We start from the raw sequence: 18,992 nt of genomic DNA, 5'->3' as shown, positions 1-18,992 counted from the left end.
TGTACCAACTAGCTAACTCCTTTTCTACATTCCGTTTGCTTTTCGGTGGACATAAAGCTGCTTATGTTTTCAGATTTACACCTGAAGGGTATGCTCTGTTTTGCATATGTTTATGCGAACACGGCCGGTAGGCTTGTGGCGCACGTTGTGATTTAAAAAGAGGTTGTCCCGTTGCGAAAGGGAAGGAAACAAATTAAAGGAAAAAAAGGAAAGAAAAGAAAGGAAAGAAAACAAAACAAAAGAAAAGAAGAGGAAAAAAACCATAAACATAAGCAGAAGTATATATATGTACATATCTGTGTACTTGTTTATATATCCATGTGTACACACGTGAGCGCGTCTTCTAAGAACCACGAGGGGGGCACATCCGATGCGCTTAAACATGTAGTGGGTTAAATAAGGAAGGGAATATTCACATTCTCCGATTCTATAAAGCGAAAGGTGGAAATATAGGCCTAGACGAAAATACAACTGTAGAGGAAAAAGTAAACAGCTAAACGTGTTTACAGACCAAAGTGGCTGCTGACCTTTATCAAGAAGAAACAAAAAAAAGTTGTCCGCGTGTCCATTACTACGTTCACTTTTTTTTACCTTAAAAATGAACTTGTTAATGGTGTTAACTACCTTTAGCCTTTTGCCCCTGGCATTTGGCAAAAGTTATAGTACAAAGTATTTAGGTAAGGAAAAAAAAAAAAAAAACATGCCCCTAAGTTGTGCATCTATGCAACCATTTCTTGTACGTATGAGTGTATAAATATACTGAGGCAAACGCATTTTCCGCTCCTCTAGGAACATGCCGCAGCGGAAGTTTCAAAATAGACCTTTTTCGCCATAAAACCAAACGCTGAGCCTCACGTGCTTGCTCATAAAACCGCTACACGCAGTTGTCTACATGCATTATTCTTTCAACTGAAATTTCATCATTCCTTCTGAAAATGCTTTCCTAAGATTGAGCAAGTGTACTTTCCAATGAATCATGAGTATGTACTGACCACACACACACCGCTTCTAACCAATATACAGGCGAGCTTTTTTTTTCTTCTTTTTACCTGTGCATCCTGCGTGGGGATAAATGTTCGCCGTAACACTAGTGTATAACCAACTTGTGAAACTACCTTCCCCCTCCCACTTTCCCATTTTACCAATTCAGGGGAAGACAGCTATTTATTTGAGGACTACTGCGTCGATATGAACATTCACGTCCTGGTGAGTGCAGAAACTATGCCTAGTAACAGGTATATTTATTTGCTAGGTCGCAGAATTGCAAGCATGGCGTTTTCTCTAGTGAATAGTTGGAATTATTTTGCATATTCCTTTTTTGATGATAAGATTTTGTATACAAATATGAGACGAATGCAATTTGGATTTGACATGATGGAAACATTAACGACTTTTCAGGAAGAACACGGACGTTATGCAGTTACAAAACATGGACACTCAAATGTATTTGGATCTTTGAAGGAATATTACGAAAAGTATATATTAAATAACCCCAAGATGCACCATGCGAAAAATGTTCTAATTATTTCTAAATTTTTTGGAGATATGGAACCCTCAGAATATCCTGATGAATTCATAAATTACATAAGAGACATTAGAAGTAAAGATTTGGGCATTTTTTTCTTCTCAGACAGTTCTGAGGAATCCAAGAGGATCACCTTTCTGATCTCTGAAATGAGTTATCATAGATCTTCCCACATTCCTTTAGCATATTTTTTTACTGACAAAATTGATAGTCACGCTAGAATCAGTGTAAAAAGATTTTGCTATGCTTTGGAATATGGTGCAACTTGTGCGAGGTATAACGATTGGTCTGATTGGAGTGGGCCTTGTGAATTTAGGAAAAGACAGAGAACCATTCCCAAAAAAGTTACCCTTGAACCTTATATCATTAATCGTGATTACTACACTGCTCATTGTAGAAGCCTTTTCAACTATGAATTAATAATCAGAGAAGATTACAGAAGCGAATGTACTAACGAAATATACAACTGCAGAGGTATCTGTGATAAAGGATATATGTTCAAACCAGAAGTTATAGCGTACGAAATCTTAGAAAAGTATGTCCCATGTAATGATTTGCCAATTTGCTCAGCTAAGCAAAGAAAAAAAAATCACCATAAAACTTATGAACAATTACTAGAAATGCTCAAGAATTATGCAGACGAGCTCCGTACAGAAGAAGTCAAAGAACGGAAGGAAATGAACAGACCATACGAAGGTGAAATTGGCGAAGAGGGTGCTCAGCCACGAATGGTGAGGGAGGCAAATGCTCAACTAAAAGAAAAGACAGACTCAATGATAGAAAGACAGCACCTTCTTATTAAAAATCACAAGCTCCTGCTTCAGCATATCGAACAGGGCGATAATGTAAATGTCATCGACAATTTTGGAAACTTCACTGTGAGGAGACCCGGTAAGAATACACACGATGTGAAGGTAGATGGAAGGGTTGACGCACCTTTTAATGCTGCCACTGTAGGTGCGGATACTGCCAATAAGAAAAATGGGGAGGATCAAAGTGGGAGTACTCCCGTCGAAACTGCAAATGAGGGAACCGCGGATGAAGAACACCAAGACGAAAGCACAAATGTTGGGATAGAAGACTCAGACACTGCAGGAAAAACTCATGAGAAGAAGCTGGCGGAAGGTGAAAAAATGGCGGATGGAAAAGAGGGTGACGAAAATGCTAAAGAACGCACTAACCAGGGAAGTAGTCTCAATACTGAGGAGGCCAAAAATATACTTGATGCAGAAGAACAAGGGGAAGAGAAAATGGAACAGGAAATTATTAAAGACAACAATCTTGACAAACCAGATGAAATCACAAAGGTGGATACGATTGATACTGTGGCAACAGATGGAACTGCGAAAATTGATTCACCGAGTTCGACAAATGGGAGCAATTTTCCTAATGTGGAAGCTGGAGAATATTCAAATAATCAACCAATAATCCCAGAAGAAAATGACAAGACAAAATCTCAAATTGTTCATAGTAAAGATGACGTTGTAAATTCAGATCATTATGTCACATCCGAGAACGCTGGTGATGCAATAAATAGTGGACCTAGAGCAGATGCATCGCAGGGACATTCTTCAGCTTATCATAATAATTCACCTGTTTATAAAAGAACGCATGATGGTAGGGACGAATTGACTGATAAGCATCAGAAAGAATTGTATAAGGAGAGTGATGCACCGAAAGGGGAGAGCGAAAGCGAAAGCGGTCGTGATGGTCAAGGTGGAGAAGATAAAATAACTCATGTGAACAAAGGGGTGGAAGAAGCAGGAACTGAGCGTACCGATCCACCAAAGGAACATGCACACAGAGAAATAACTCAACATGGTCGTGTTGAAGATGAGGCTAAAGTCAAAGAAAGCGACAACCAACAGAGGAGGGAACAGACGAAAGAACACGCGTATGAAGACACGAACGAACAAGCGAATCAAATCGGGAGTGACACCGATGAAGCTACGACACGAACTCATCAAGTAGGAGTAACTGCAGTAACTGCAGAACAGGGAAGAGAAAAAGGGGAAGATAACGTGACATATGTTGGACAAAAACGAAATATAAATGGTGAGGAAGTGGTAGAGGGACAGTTACAACATACACAGACTAAAGAGGTAGGATTAAATAGGCAACTGGGAAATAAACATGGAGAAGAAGATAAAAGTGCGAATCATGACATATTACTAAGAGACTTTCTAATTATGAACCACGTTCCGGATGGCTCCAAAAAACAATATGAACTGCCAGATGTGGAAAGTGAGAAAAAAGAATCAACATATCACACAACAGAGATGCATAGTGAGAACCATGGACGAGTTAGTGGACATAATAAACAAACACATGATACGACTGGAGGAATAGAAACAACTACGCAATCCCATGCCGTGCACGAAATGAAGGGAAAATGGGATAAGAGTAACCATTTGGTTGAATCCACCATTCCAGATGAAACAAAAACAGAGGAACATCAAACAGAAAGTGATAGTACAGATGGGCATATTTTACAAGGAGAAAGCATAAGCGCAGATCCTTTGCACAACAAAGGAGATAGTCAACAGCAATTTCAGGGAGAAGAACAAAGCGAACAAGAAAGTGAGGGAAAAAAAAGGGAAGAAGAAGATGCCAATTCTTCCAACGTATCCGAGAATCACGTCCTTACAACGGAAGATCAAACGGATGACCAGGAAACCAAAGAAACGAGTCACATATCGACTAAATCAATTAGCGAGCATAGAAGTCTTGAAGAAGGCAATGAAGAGAAACAATTTATGCGTGTTCAGACAGGCAAAGAGCATTTAGTCATTGAAAATGATGGGGAAAGTAACAAAATATCAGGTGAATCTACAGGGGGGGAAATAATATCAGGTGATGATATGAACAAAGTAAAAGTATCCCAGGAGGACATAAATGAACATCAGGCAGCCTATAAAAACATAAGGGAACATGTAGGACAAACTGATATGAGCGATATTCACAAAGCAGATAAGAAAGATGCAGAAAATATTGTGGAAGATAGTAATGCGAATGATCCCGAAGAATTAGAAGAGACCCTGAGAGAAAACAGCTTAATAAGACATAACTTTGGAGAACATCCGGACGCACATGATGCTGAAAAGGCAGATGAACTGTCAAGCGAAAGGGAACAGGAAAGGAAAATAGCGGGGGGACATATTCAAGGAGAAGCATTATCTGGTAATCACGCGACACATAGTCAGGCAAAAGAAAAAATTGAGGAAGAACCTAGAACATCCAACGAACATGTGACAGAGGAATTGACGGCAGGTCATGTTCAGACCGAACAAGAAGTACAGGAAGCAGAAAAGGGACACAGTACACAGGATCAAACAATTGTCCGTAGAACAGTATTAGGGGAATCACCCAAAAGTGACCATTTGGCAGATGAAACAGAGAGCAGAAACGAGTTAACCCGGGAATTTGTTCCAACACACGTAATAGCAGGCGATCAAATGAAGGGGAATAATCTAGTGGATGGAATTGTGGGAGAACATTCAGACGCAGTTGAAGGAGATGCAGTGGAAGAGGAAGGTGCGAGTGAACGTGAATTCGTGGGTGAAATTACAGATGAACATAAAGCTAAGGATGAAAGTAAGGATGAAGCCGTAGATGGAAGAGCAAATGTCGCTGAAGGCACAGATGTGGGTGCGCATACAGAAATAGGCCAACACAAAGAGATGCGTGAAACTAAGCGGGGAAGTAACGATATAGGTGATAATAATGTGGGTGATATGACTGATGTGGGTGATATGACTGATGTGGGTGATATGACTGATGTGGGTGATACCACTGATGTAGGCAAGCACCAAGAAACAGGTGAAAGGGAAGAACTAGCAGAAGTTAAAGGACACCATATGGAGATAGTTGGTGTTAAAAATGAAGGTAAAAACGAAGCAGTGGACGAAAGTGAAAGTAACGATGTAGGCGAACATAAAGAAATAGGTGAAAGCATGAATGTAGTTCAAAGTGATGATGATGGTGAACCTAAAGTCAATTATGAGAGTCCAGATGAAACTGAAGCCACTAGTAGTAAACATGACGGAATTATAGAAAGTAGGGAAATAGACGAACGTACAGATGTGGCTGAGCAAATGGATCTAGGTGATCATACAGAAATGGGCGAACATAAGGAAGCAGGAGAGCGTAAGGAATCAGGAGAACGTAAAGATGCGGGAGAACATATAGAAATGGGCCAACATGGCAAAGCCGGAGAATATGGCGAATCAGCTGAAGTTGAAGGCGTCAAAAGTGAACACATACAAGGAAGCACGGAAGGTGACACCAAAAAAGGTAAACCAATCGATGCATCACGTGAGAACAAAACAATGGAGGAAGGAGAAAGTTCTGAGATAAAACAGAAGCTAAATGAAGATAGAGTGAACCCCATTGATGAGACAGTGGAAGGACGGGCAAAGAAAGAAGAACTGGAAGGTGCTATTACACATTCTGAACATAACGAAAAGGGGGAAGTGACTCCAAAGGAATATGAAGGAGTAAACACCTTAGATCGAAATGGTGAAAATGAACAAAAAGTGGAAAACAAACATGAACAAAATTTAGATTATAGAATAGATGATAAGAAAAAGACAAGTATACCACCGCATGCACAAACTGATGTGAATAAAGAAATACATGGCCAGGTGAAGGAAAAGGTAAAAGAGACATCCACAACAAATAGCAAAAACGAACCAACTGGTGAAGTTTCGAGTAGAACCAATGTAGACACAGATTCCATAATTACACAACAAAAAACGAGCGTATTGCCAGAAGACGAATCGAAAAAAATTGAATCAAAGAAAGAAAAAGCTGACGTAAAAAATATAAATGAAATAATTGATAATGTAGTAAATACATATGATAGTAAAAAAATGAATAGTGAAAAACAAGATTATATTAAGGAAAAATTAGACATCCTTGAAGATTTTGTAGAAAGCACCAAACAAGTGGAAGGAGGAAAAAATGACAACCCATACAAATACTACTCAGATATGAAGAGTGTCCATAAGCTATTTTATAAAAAAGATTCCAACGGGAAATTAGAAAAAGACAAATATCTGATTGTTGGGCAGGATAATTTTATCATAGATTCGGATGATACCAAAACCCCCTTTCCGAAAAATATGTCCAGAAGGGTTAGTGAACTCCTGGAAGAACAGATTCAAAAGGACGTAACGAACACGTTGAATGAGGATGAGAAGGCGAGAAAGGAAGCCACCGAGGGGGGAGAAAACGGGGATGAAAATAATAACACAGATGAAAACAGAAGTGGGAACGAAGGTGGAGACGAAAACGCCAGTCAAGACAGACGCAGCGAAAGCGGAGCCCACAACAGCAGAACATTCAAGTACGGAAGCATAACCGTCTTCGCTGGTGCAGCTTTAATTCTTTTTTCCATGTATATTTACAAACATGCACACAACTACGGGCGTGCGGAAAAGGACAACGCGAATAACATCGAATACCAGTTTGCAGCCGAAGTTGCGATGAACGAAGATAAAGGCCAAGACATAGCATGCGGACAAAATGGCTACATTGAGGAAGGCTGGTCGTAGGGTGGAACGCACACACAAGCACATGTATGTGCATATATGCTGCAGCCATCACCGAAATAGCGCTATGTCTAGAAAGTCGAAGCTACAATTTTAAGGCGCAAGAGGGGAAGCACCATTCCCCTTCCCAGGGGGAGAAACTAATGTTGCTGGAGATGAGCACAACGCGTAGTTCACGCAATTCGAGCAATTCACACTGTGACGAAATTATAAGCGGATACAGAAAACGCATATGGGAGAAGAAAGAAAAGTCAGGCAAGGCTTGGCAACACTTGTCAGAGCTTGGCAATATGTGGCAACACTTTCATATATTTTCTTCTAACGTAACCTGGTGTGTATCCTGAACGTTTGAATTGAGAACATTCTGCTTATTGGCAGTCCTCGAAGATTCTTACAAAGCAGAGTGATTGCTCCAGCAATGCTTGCTTCGCATGAACAAACGAACATTCATCCTTGTGTAAAATCTTGCATATGTCTATACATGCATACACATTTATTTAATGACACATTCATCTATTTCGTGAGCGTCCTTTTTTTTTTCTTTTTAACTCCCAAATAAGGCAAACAGTAGCAAAGAACGAAATTGCGCATTCGTCCATTCCATGTTCGGCCATCATCGCCAAGGGATAATGCAGTAACTTAAACAGAAAATGTTATTTTAAAGTGTCCCCGCTTTTTTTTTGTTCGAAAATCCCTTCTTTATAATTATCCGTAAGTACCATCTGGTGTTATATAGGCCACATAAGACTATTCTCCACTTCAGCGTAGGTGTAAATCGAGTGTTTTTTTTTTTCCTTCTTTTTTGTGTCCAAATGTGTATATTAAGTGCATAAGAAAAAGCATGCGCGTGTGTATACAGGAAACTTTTCTCTATAATATTTTCGCATACTTACACTGTGCTGTTATATTTACGATTTTGTTTTCTCTACGGAAGGGCAGCCATTACACGTAAAAATTGCCCATGCTGTAACGAGCGCCTAAAAAAGCGTGTGCCGCACTTTTTTTTTTTTTTTGTATGGCTAAATTCTCCAATTAAACAGCTCACATGGGCCCTAATTGATGATAAATTCCAATTGAAAAATTTTACTTAAAATGGTTTATGATTAATCTGGGTAAAGTTCAATAAAACATTCGTGCAGCGGCAAAATTACGCATGACTAAATGCAAAGTTCTCTTTGCAACTAGGGCATCGACATGAGATTTAAAGCGGCGCATTCGTGTATGCAATACGCTAAGGGGAAAGCAAATTACAAAAAGGAATGCGAATTGAGGAACGACAGGCTTGTAAATCTCAGGGCATAGTTAAAATTGGGTCAGCCAAGTGCAAATTTAATGTGTGCGAGGCGAGTTATCTCAAAAGTAAAAAAAAAGAAGTAAAAGACTGAAAAGAAAAACATATATATATATATGTAATACTAATGAATAAGAAAAAGAGAACTTCAAAAAGACAGAACAAGAACTAAGGAAAATCAAACGCAAAAGGGCGAAACTAACCAATCGTCCCTGTAACATTGTTGTAATCCCTTTGAGCTAGTTTAGCACCTGTCCATACACACACTCATGTAACATGCTCATACAGAAATTCTTTTCGCTCGTTCCAGCGGAAGACAAAAACTTGGAAAAGTAGGCAACACGCTCCAAATGCGCGGATACATATACAAACAGTCATTCCCACAAATTCCGCGTAGCTAATGCATTAACGTGTAAACTGTCCACAAAGAGGGGGTACACAATTTTGTGCAATGATTCACCTGCTGAGTCTGCAAACCTGCACTCAAAATATGATGCGTGTGTGTATTCCCCCCCCCTGTATTTTTTTTATAGCCTAGTAAATGAGCTAGCTCAATCTAAAAAGAACATCAGGAGAATACAAAATTATGGAGCAAAGGAAAGAAGCGCGGACAGGTCCATTCATAAGGATGATGTCAACCAAAAGGTAGAAAAGTTAACTATCACATCAGTTGGTTCCAGGCGAAATGCAAGCGAGAAAGACAAATGGTGCAGCTTTAGGCAGAAGAAGAACAATGCCGGGAATGGTTCGCCCAGCTTGTCCCAAAAATATAAAAAAACTACATTCGATTCGAGTAAAGTTATTAAGACAATTAAATGGGACCCCCCCACCAGCGCTAAATTCGATTTGTCCAGCATCAAAGAAAATGAACTGTTTCAAAGAATTTTTAAAACGGTTGAAAGAGAAAATATAAGAAGTAAGAATGATAAATTAAAAAGCAAAAGTGAAAAACTGAAACATTTGAAAAACAATGTAGGAAACCAAAATGAACATGTAAAAAGCAAAGATGTAAACGAAGGAAATAGAGACCAACTAACAGAATTAATAGGCCAATTTAGGAAAGTTCTGAGTGATAAGAAGAAGACATATGCCACTTTGAAAATCAGGACTAGAAGTTTTGGCAACGAACACTCGTCCGTTTCCCCCTTTCCCGACAACGCCATCGAGTGCTATAACATGCACTACCGTTGTAAAGGTGACACTATTAAAAACGGTTTATGGGGCGAAGTTAATGAGAAAACCGAAGAAAGGAAGAAAAGAAACGACCATAGGAAAACGCAAAGGATAGAACCCGCCTACCAAAATGGCCAAGACAGAATGGCAAAAGGGACAACCCACAGGAGTAGCCACAACCAGAAAGGATGCTCCTCCAGCAGGATTAATCAAAATGACTTAATAAATGAAGAACCAGGAAATACTCCCCATTATTTCACTAAACGGAGTAATGCACCCCCACAGAAGGGGAACCGAAATGAAAGCACGTACCGCCAAATTGAAAACCCATCCATTATGGGAGAGGAAACTTCACTGAAAGGCAGAAAATTGCCACCCAAATGGGAGGAAAAAAGCAGTCGTAGTAGCAGCACAGACAATAAATCACAAGGTCAATATTACATACGCTCCTGTAGCAGCAATTCTTCTGTGCCTAGTAATAATTACAAAAAATGTAAAAACAGTCTGAGAGATGCTGAGCAAAGGGACAACATGTGCGAACAAGTCAATGACGACAGAAAAGGTCTAACACTCGGGATAACAAATTGTGTAATCATAAAAATAAACGAAGTCACATCCTTAGATACATTTTTCGAAATGCGTATACACCCCCCAGAAGGGCATCAAAATACAAGTCACTCCATCGAAGACTTCATTTAATTGATGATACAATGGGAGGACACAATTTCCCCAAATGTGACAACTCATGCGGTAAGAAATTCCAATTATTAGTGGTAAAAAAAAAGAGGAAAAAAATAAACATGACAATTTTTTCCAAAACAAAGATAGAAAAGCACATGCATGCAACAAGTGAAGGAATTCATACACTCGAAGAGAAGTCTCCTAACTCCCCAAGTGAATATGCCAACAGCGTAAAGGGGGACTGTCATAGCTACTCACCAATTAGGTCCATTGAACACACCAGAGAAGAATCAGACGGTTGCAAAGGTAATCAATTTTACCACGACATGGTTACATCGTGTGAGAGCGATTTGAAGAATCACGAAGGTAATTCCAATAATGAGCGTGAAAAGAACTCAAGCCACTTTAAAGGAAACAACAAAAGTGGCCTCGCTGAACAAGGCTTGCATAAAATGAGCGATTATGCAATATTCCCCCATAATAATAGTGACACATACAGGGATATATTAACCACAAATGGCAAAAGAGGTGATGAAATGCACAAAATGGGAGCCGAAGTGTGTGCCCCTAAAGGTCAAGACAAAGGACAAAACACATGTGTAGACTCTGAAAGGTGGAAAAAGACAGGGGAAAGTAGAACAAAAATACGAGATGGAAAAATTGAAAAAGAACGGACTTCATTTAATTGTGCACCAAAGAAAGAAGCAAACTTAAACAACTCGAACGGCGAAATTGTGGATATGTTAAGCCATGCAACGGGAAAAACAATAAGCAAAAGCAGAACCACAAGTAACACGCCCTGTGAAAGAGCCCTTGGTGGAGACGTCGATGAACCAAGTGAAAAGTTAAGAATAGAGAATATTTCCATTATGGGCCATAGCATAATAGCAGAAAGAGGGACAGATAATCTTTGGAAGGACTCCAATCGAGTTATGCTAAATAGAAAAGGGCCAGAATTGCCACATAAGGGGGAAAACATAGAGCTTGGAAAGCAGCGCAAAAAAGGAAATGGAAATTGCATTCCTCCTGATCTCCCTGATGACACTCACGGCGATGTGCACATTGATGAACAAGGCAACAACTGGGGAAAGAAAGATATTGTGCAAGAAATACTATCCTTCTACACTCGATATAAAAATAAACTGAACTTTCTCCTGAAGGAGGAATATAATTATTTATGCAGGCTAAGGGACCACGTTAGAAAAAATGCTCAAGAATCAGAAGAAGTGAAGAAAGGTGATTCAGCCGAGGGCACTTCCAGATATCAATGTTGCGAAGGAGACAACGTTTTAATTAACGAACTTGTGCACCACATAAATGACGGCATATCGGGAAAAAATAAGTTACACAATTCGTGCGATGAGGGAGACGTTTCAACAAATCAGAGTAAAAAATGCCATTGCAGAAAAGGAGAAGAGAATTTTATTTATCATCTATATAATGACGACGCAGATGTTCACCAAATTTGTGTTCAAACAGACAAAAGGATCGAGCGAATTGAATATTATCTAAATCAAAGTGAGAAAAAATGTTTAAGAAAAAACAATAGCATCACTAAGAGAGAAGCTGCTCCTCTGTTTTGGAAAATTTCATCAAGCGATCGTTCCTCAAATAAGAGCGAACCTCTTTGCAAAGACAGCTCGGTAGGAAGTAACCAACGTGATTCTCCTTTTCGAGGTACAGACATGACCAATCTACGTAATGGGGGGGAAGAAATGAACCATATGAAGATAACAAAAAGAAATCCCCCTTCTTTCAATGGCTCAACAATGACAAAGCGAACGCACAAAGATGCTTGGATTCGTAGAAAAATGAATAAAAAAGTACCTGTGCGAAAAAATGGAAGTTTCAAAAAAGACCATTGTTCAAAAACACATTTTAAATACGAGCTGCTCTACAGAATTAAGATATCTAAATATCTCCTACACAACTGGAGAAAAATGGGAGGAACTTATAGCGCCACTTCAAATTATCTCTTAAGGGGCTTAAAATGTGCAGCCGCAAATGGATCTCACCTTTATGATAAAAGTGAATTCCACTTTAAAGGGTCCCTTTGTCTTTTCAATTACAAACCATTTTTGCACCACTTCAAAGCTAAAACCATTTATTGCTACATTCTGTGTGCGAAAGCAAGAGGCATTTTTCGTAAAAGACTTAGCACTTCTCCAAATCGAGCAAGAGACCCAAATTATGAACATGCACAAAAACCTGATCAGAGACAATGCAGCAATTATTTAAATTGTACAGATGGGTACCTAGTCGGGAAAAACAATAAGACATATCGGAATGTCCCAATGGATAGGGAAAATAAAGAGAGAAAAATATTCACTATTCCTACCCCAATTTGTGAACACAATTTTCTTGGAACAAGAATGAACTCAAACTTTAGCCACATCATTTGTAGCCCTTTCTCTGGAGGGGAATCGTTTACCTATGCGGATTTTACTACAAGTGTGATGAAACACTCTATTAATAGTATCCCCTGCAATGGAGAGAAATACATCACTAAGAAAGAGGGTGATCATTTCGCTTCGACCAATTTCAAGTGGAATCAGAAAAGCACCCCCGATTTGTGTGGCACTATGTGGAGAGGAGAACGAGACACAGAAGAAGGAGTCACAGGTGAGAGTTCTACTCACCGAATGGGTAACTCCATGTGGGCTACTCCAACATCAACATATATTACACAAAGGGGGGGAAAAAACACCCCCCTTAAAAATGATACCCCCACGAGTAGCCCACTGCATCACGTGAACATAAATTTGAACACAGGGAATGTTTGTCACGGAAGTCCTAATTTGTTAAGTGATAAGGACAAATGCGAACAATTGTATGATAATACTGCAGGAAGAAAAGGATGCATGCAGTCCGCTAACTCGATAAAATCGTTGGGCATTCAAAACGATTCTACTTTAAATAGTAAACTTATATATGAACAAAATTACCCGTCTGAAGAACACCTCACAAGAATAAGTCACCACCTAGGAGGTTCAAAAAAGGAGAATTTTGCTTCACCAAATGAAAACAATTATCTTACAAATTCGATGACTTTAGAACAGTTCAGCGCGCATTTTAACGTGAGTGATAAGTATAAAACCGGGGGGGGGCATTCAGAATGGTTGATCTTCCCAAACGGCGGACGCATGGCGGAGTATCCCGCACGAAGCGAATGTTACATCAATGTTTACGAAAATAATTGTGATCCGAATTACACCTTGGGGAAAAGCAAAAATATGTACCAGCTAAACTGCTCATACGACAGAATTGTCAATTCCCTGTGCACAAGCAGAGGAAAGATTACACAAGAAAATGTTGGAAGAAACAAGAATTACAAAAAAGAGGGAAATTACAAAAAAGAGGCAAGAGAAAAAGAAAAGGAAAATTACAAAAAAGAGGAAAGATACAAAGAAAGGGAAAAATACAAAAAGCAGTCCAATGTAATTAAGGATGAAGAAGGTCAAAATGGAAACAACAATCTGTCCACGTTATTGGTAGACAATTTTAACCAAGTGCGTGAACACAATAGGGATAACAACACCGCCAGTAGCAGGAACGATAAATGTCAGTTAGTCGCCCAAGTGGGGAACAAATCAGATAGCACCGCTACGGCTGATGCAGTGGACAAGTACTATGTAGACATGTTCACCAATTGCGATAGCCAGTCACGGTATATAGGAGCAAAATTAAAAAAAAAAAAAAAAAAAACAGATAACATTCCACATACTCATAGGTACGAAAATGAAAACACGCCGATTCAAAACGTACACTGGTTCCAGAAGGAGAAAAAAAAAGGGAACTCTCCAGAAAAAGAACTAACACAAGCTGAGACACATGCAACGCAAATGGGTCATATCGGAAAAGGCCGAAAGGAAGTTGGCACGACGATATGCTCCTCACGAAGTGGTCAACAGGGTGGTCAACAGAACGGACAGTTAAGTCCACCTTTCGATGCAACAAACGGTAACTATAAAAGGGAAAATCACGATCTGGACAAACATTTAAATTTTGAAAAAAGGGAAAGTTACAATTTCTTCGATGATCCGGTGGATACATTGGACCGAGCCATGCGGGAAGAGAATTCCAAACCGTCCAACACTCATCGAGGAGTAAGCCAAAATGAGATAAAGACAAAATGGGAGGAACTAAAAAGGCGTGATTATAATCCCGAGGAATACTCAAATTTCACCAATTCGTTAAACGGAAAGAGGGAGGAAAATTACTTTTTCCCTTCATGCAACGAAAAACACAATTTGAGAAAATTAAAATATGATATCAGCGAGCATATATACGGAGACACGCCTCTTAATTGGAATCCATCCTCGAGCACCCCCCAAAAGGGGACAATTCACTCAAGGGAATATACGACGCAAAAAGAAGACTCCCCAAGGATGGTCAAACATGGCAAAAGAGGCAACGTCGTCATGAGTGACGACAATACAGCCAACACAGAGTATAACCAAAAAATAAACGACCATTTTAACCAATCCCATTTTAGCGATTTTTACAACTCAAACAGTTTTTCTCAAAGCTTCAATTTTACAGACCAGGATTGGGCTGTAAGAGGGAACAGCAACTGCGATAGTATCTCCCATAATTTTGTTAACACAAATAAGTTAGATGAAATTATTGAGAAAATAAAAAAATGGAATGAACACATTTCAAACGATGTAAACTATATACAGTGCCTATTTTGTGATAAGTATTTATTCAAAGTGGAAAATCATTACGATAAGGACATACTCAACTCTTCGATAAACGAATCCATCAGGAGAGAAAAATATACTTGTGCGATCTGCAAACATAAGATAAGAACGCTAAGGAAATACAACGATGAGGTAAAAATTGGAGAGCAGGTTGACACACAAAAGGGGGAGTATTTTGAAGGCAAGTTAAAGGATGGAAAAAAATATATTCCTCACAATGAAGGGGGTGTAGTAGACTTCTTACAGACGGAAAAATTCAAAAATTCACTTGACATCACTTGCTCTGGGAGCAATAAATTTGCCACCTCAATCCGAACGGATGCATCGTTAAAAGATTCATCGCTAGAGGATGCATCGCTAAACAGTGATGTTATTAAAAAGGGTGCCTACCACAGGGGAAGAAAAAGTGAAAGTGGAAATGTCCTCGGTGAAAATTGCTCTTCTGCTGCAAACTGCGAAATTGACGGCCTTCCCCAGTTTGCTAAATGTAGCCACGAAAAACAAGCGCTTTCTTTTCACAACAGAAATTTAATTTATCCCCGCGGTTTTGCCATTTTTGATGACACGGCTGGGAATGGTCCGCATGGCAGCAACATGGATTCGGGCCTCTTCCGTTTCGAGGAGGTCCACCCTAAAAGGGGAAGCAACACCGACAGCGACGGCGGCGAAGCTATTGACATTAGAAGCACGAGAAGCAGTGGCGAAAACATAGTGAACACCTGCTCGCTAGACAACGAAGTGACAACGCAGGAACGGGGTAAATTCTACCAGATGGACGCAACTGAAGGACGCCAATTTGAACACACACATGATGATGCAGACGACGCCACGATGAACAATACGAGCAGCGTGACAAAGAACAAAGTGGAGCTACCTGTAAAAAGAGACAAGACAGATGGTGAAAATTGGACGAACCCAAATGGTGCAAATGTGGAGAAAAAGAAAAAAAACGAAAGAGGCAGAATTAAAAGGTGCGAAAAAAAAAGGCAAAAATTAAAAAGAAGCTGTTCCGCGAACGGGAACAATATCTATTTGTATGGCAGGTTCGATGACGTGCACCCCTTGGTCCAAAGCAATTTTTCAAACCCGCAAAACATTCAATTAAACAACATGCGTGTTAGAAATGGCTTCCCAACGGAATTGCAAAACTGTAGAAGCGATTCGGGCAGTGAACCTAGCAACGAATTTTTAAACAAAAAAAAAAATATAACTCACTCCATTACTTCTGGGTGCAAAAAAAAGTAAAACCGTATCGGTATTTAGATTGCACAAACTGGTGCCCGAGAAAGTACCATTTAAGAGAGAATAATTTATTTATCTCGTTCAGTGAGGACTATTCGCCGTTTGGTGATCATGTCGATGAATCCATGCGGGACGAGATAAAAAGCGGCACAATTTAGGAAAAAAAAAAAAAAAAGCCTTTGCCGGAGAGCCGATTCTCAAGAGATGGATGGCGAACCAAACTCAGACTGATTTTCACAACTACATTTAAATCGCCCACAGGAAACATAACCGAACGAACCGCACGCTTCCGTTTAAAAACCCCCACATGAAGTAGCAATTTAGGCACCAAAATGTTGTCTATTTTTTTTTTCTTGTCCCTACGTAGTAACAAAGCGCAGTTTCTTATTAAAGAATGTCTCTACAAAGAAGGGGGACTAGCCCTCAAAACTGACACTTTATAACTATCAAATCTTTTCCCAAATATAGGCATACATGCACACACATTTTAATACATGTGAACCAAACTAGTACAAAAATGACGAATTTGTTCATCCGTTTGCGCGAGGTCGCTGCAGGATAATTACAAAATGAGCATATCTTCATTAAGCACAGAGTACACAATTTTCAGAAAAATTTTTATCTTGAATTCGTCCTCCATAAGTTTAATAATTTGTGAAAATGTTACATCCCATTTCGAAATATTTGTTAACCGTTTGTGACCCATTTTTTCTATGTACTCACTTAATATGCAGAATGATTGCACCTTTTTTTGCAAAAAGTCGTCATGCTCCTCATCGTCATGCTCTTCACGAGCAGCCCCTTCTCGTTTCATAGCATTTCTTTCTGTGCTGTCCATTTGGCTTCCCTTTTGCACAGAAGCGTTACCTCCATTTTGTCCCAATTCATTAGCGGGATGTCCACAGTGATTGACATAAAAACAGCCATGAATGTCAAACTGGTTTGCACTGGAACATCGCCTGGATTTATATATCAATATGTTTACGCATACAAGTGAAGCGAATTTTTCTAAGATCAGTTTGACCGGTTCTGGGATAACTTCATCAGACTTAATAAACAGAAATGAAAAGGAAAAACCTTTACATAAAATAAAGTTGTCAATTTTGGTTTCTTTATGATGATAACTCTTTTTAATGATGTAGACATTTGGGTGGCAACTTTTCAGATGATCTAAATTAAGGAGTAAATATTTCCTTAAAAATATCTGGTCATTTAAAATGTACGACGTGTAGTTAATTAGCTGGTTTATGGTCCTGTTAAAATATATATGCTTAAAAATATCTTTATGTTCCACACGGTTTAGCATTTTGTCAACGTCGATTTTGTTTTCATCATAGAATAGGGGCAAATAATCAGGCAACACTTCTTCGTCAAAGTTTAACTGCCCTACTTTTCTAGTTATATTACCTCCAATTAATTTGTTACACAGGTTAATTAACAGCTCTTTAAAATGTATATTCTCCGATACTAAGTCATTGTAGCTGTTTAGCTCTGCTATCGATGTGCAGTTTCCCCTTGACGATAAGCAGTAGTACCCTTCTGTTAATTTCGCATCCTTTTCGTAACTTCTATTAAAATTTTGAAAAATATAATCTACACTTCTCTCAATGTTATACTCATTTTTGTTCAGAATATTTTTACATATGCCTACTGACAGGTTTGTGATTTTTCGGAGGTCTTTAATTTTTTTTAGATTTTCACTGGATAGCGCCGATCTGACGCTGCTGAACCGGCCTTTTGTTCTCGCCCATTTGAAGCGGTTTAGGCATTCAAACTGAGGCATCATCATCCAGTCCAGGCATACCCTAACCAGTGCGTCTTGGGGGGGATAACCAATTGGGGCACACACATATCCGGACACGTATCAGCTCAGATATGTGCACACATTTTTGACAAACGCCCTTTCGTATGGTGCTCCTTACACACGTTTACGACTGGGAGGGCCCATGCGGATGAGCTTACCCTGAAAAAATGGTGAATGGTGGAACCCCCTCTCGAAATGTGTCACAAATTGGGGAAAATAAAACGCTAAAAGAAAACGACAGTACTGTGAAAATTGCGTGCCCAATATTAACCTTACAATGAAAAAATCTCTTACGTTGTTAGGAATTTTTTTTCAAAGTATAGGCAAATCCCTGTGTTTTTTAAAAGCGCAATCACCCATACTGCCGGTAACACGCTCCTTAAAGTGTAGAAGGGATGAACTGCCCATTTTTACGCATTAGAAAAATTAAATTGTTCCATATCGACATATTTATTGTGTAATACTATTTTTTGTAAACATTTGTGACGCTTTAATGGGACGTAGGACCTCTTCCCATTTTTTCCGGTGCCGCCTCTTCAGTTAAGTGTATGACAAAAAGCGGTAGAGGGTGTAGTACAAAAAGAAAAAAAATAAATAATAAAAAGTTCGTTTTGTCAGAAAAGTCCTTTTTCCCACCTTTTGAATAACTCAACTGAATTTCATCAAACTCGCTTTAAGAACATAGCATGATGCGAGTAGCCTTTCTTACATTGCTTTTCTTTTAGCCGATGATATTGAAAAGGAAGAGGGGGGGGAGTTCAGAATAATCACAGAGGAAAAACGTCCTAGCAACGAAATATTTTTTTTTTCTTGGTAGGGGCGAATTGTGCCACGCTCATACTTGCAGATATTACAATACATCTTAGTAAAAAAGAGAGAAAAAAAAAAACAATCGGTAGCCATCCAAACGTTTTTGCGCTTAAGCTTATATTACGTATGATCCCAGCTCCTTTTCATTTTCTTGTCAAATGTATACTCTTTTTTTTCTTCCCTCTCTGATTTGCAAGGCCTTTTTTTACCC

General features: G+C 39.2%; 4 protein-coding genes across 4 annotated transcripts; 3 read left to right on the top strand and 1 right to left on the bottom strand.

Moving 5' to 3' along the window:
- Positions 1 to 1,188: 1,188 nt before the first annotated feature.
- C922_00364 (hypothetical protein) lies at positions 1,189 to 7,080 on the top strand (the record flags this gene model as incomplete). The annotated part of the gene is made up of 1 exon (XM_008815981.1): positions 1,189 to 7,080. One exon carries the CDS (start codon positions 1,189 to 1,191, stop codon positions 7,078 to 7,080), a length of 5,892 nt encoding a protein of 1,963 aa, XP_008814203.1.
- Positions 7,081 to 8,644: 1,564 nt separating this feature from the next.
- On the top strand, positions 8,645 to 10,240 carry C922_00363 (hypothetical protein; the record flags this gene model as incomplete). Its single annotated transcript, XM_008815980.1, has 2 exons — positions 8,645 to 8,700; positions 8,902 to 10,240. 2 exons carry the CDS (start codon positions 8,645 to 8,647, stop codon positions 10,238 to 10,240), a joined length of 1,395 nt encoding a protein of 464 aa, XP_008814202.1.
- Positions 10,241 to 10,251: 11 nt separating this feature from the next.
- On the top strand, positions 10,252 to 16,170 carry C922_00362 (hypothetical protein; the record flags this gene model as incomplete). The annotated part of the gene is made up of 1 exon (XM_008815979.1): positions 10,252 to 16,170. The coding sequence occupies one exon, from the start codon at positions 10,252 to 10,254 to the stop codon at positions 16,168 to 16,170; it is 5,919 nt and encodes a 1,972-aa protein (XP_008814201.1).
- A 559-nt stretch (positions 16,171 to 16,729) lies between these two features.
- On the bottom strand, positions 16,730 to 17,956 carry C922_00361 (hypothetical protein; the record flags this gene model as incomplete). The annotated part of the gene is made up of 1 exon (XM_008815978.1): positions 16,730 to 17,956. One exon carries the CDS (start codon positions 17,954 to 17,956, stop codon positions 16,730 to 16,732), a length of 1,227 nt encoding a protein of 408 aa, XP_008814200.1.
- Between the last annotated feature and the right edge of the window lie 1,036 nt (positions 17,957 to 18,992).

This window comes from Plasmodium inui (genome assembly GCF_000524495.1).
Source record: "Plasmodium inui San Antonio 1 unplaced genomic scaffold supercont1.1, whole genome shotgun sequence".
NCBI lineage: Eukaryota > Apicomplexa > Aconoidasida > Haemosporida > Plasmodiidae > Plasmodium > Plasmodium inui.
The sequence above is the reverse complement of the archived record's forward strand: the minus strand, read 5'-3'. Positions and strand labels throughout refer to the sequence as shown.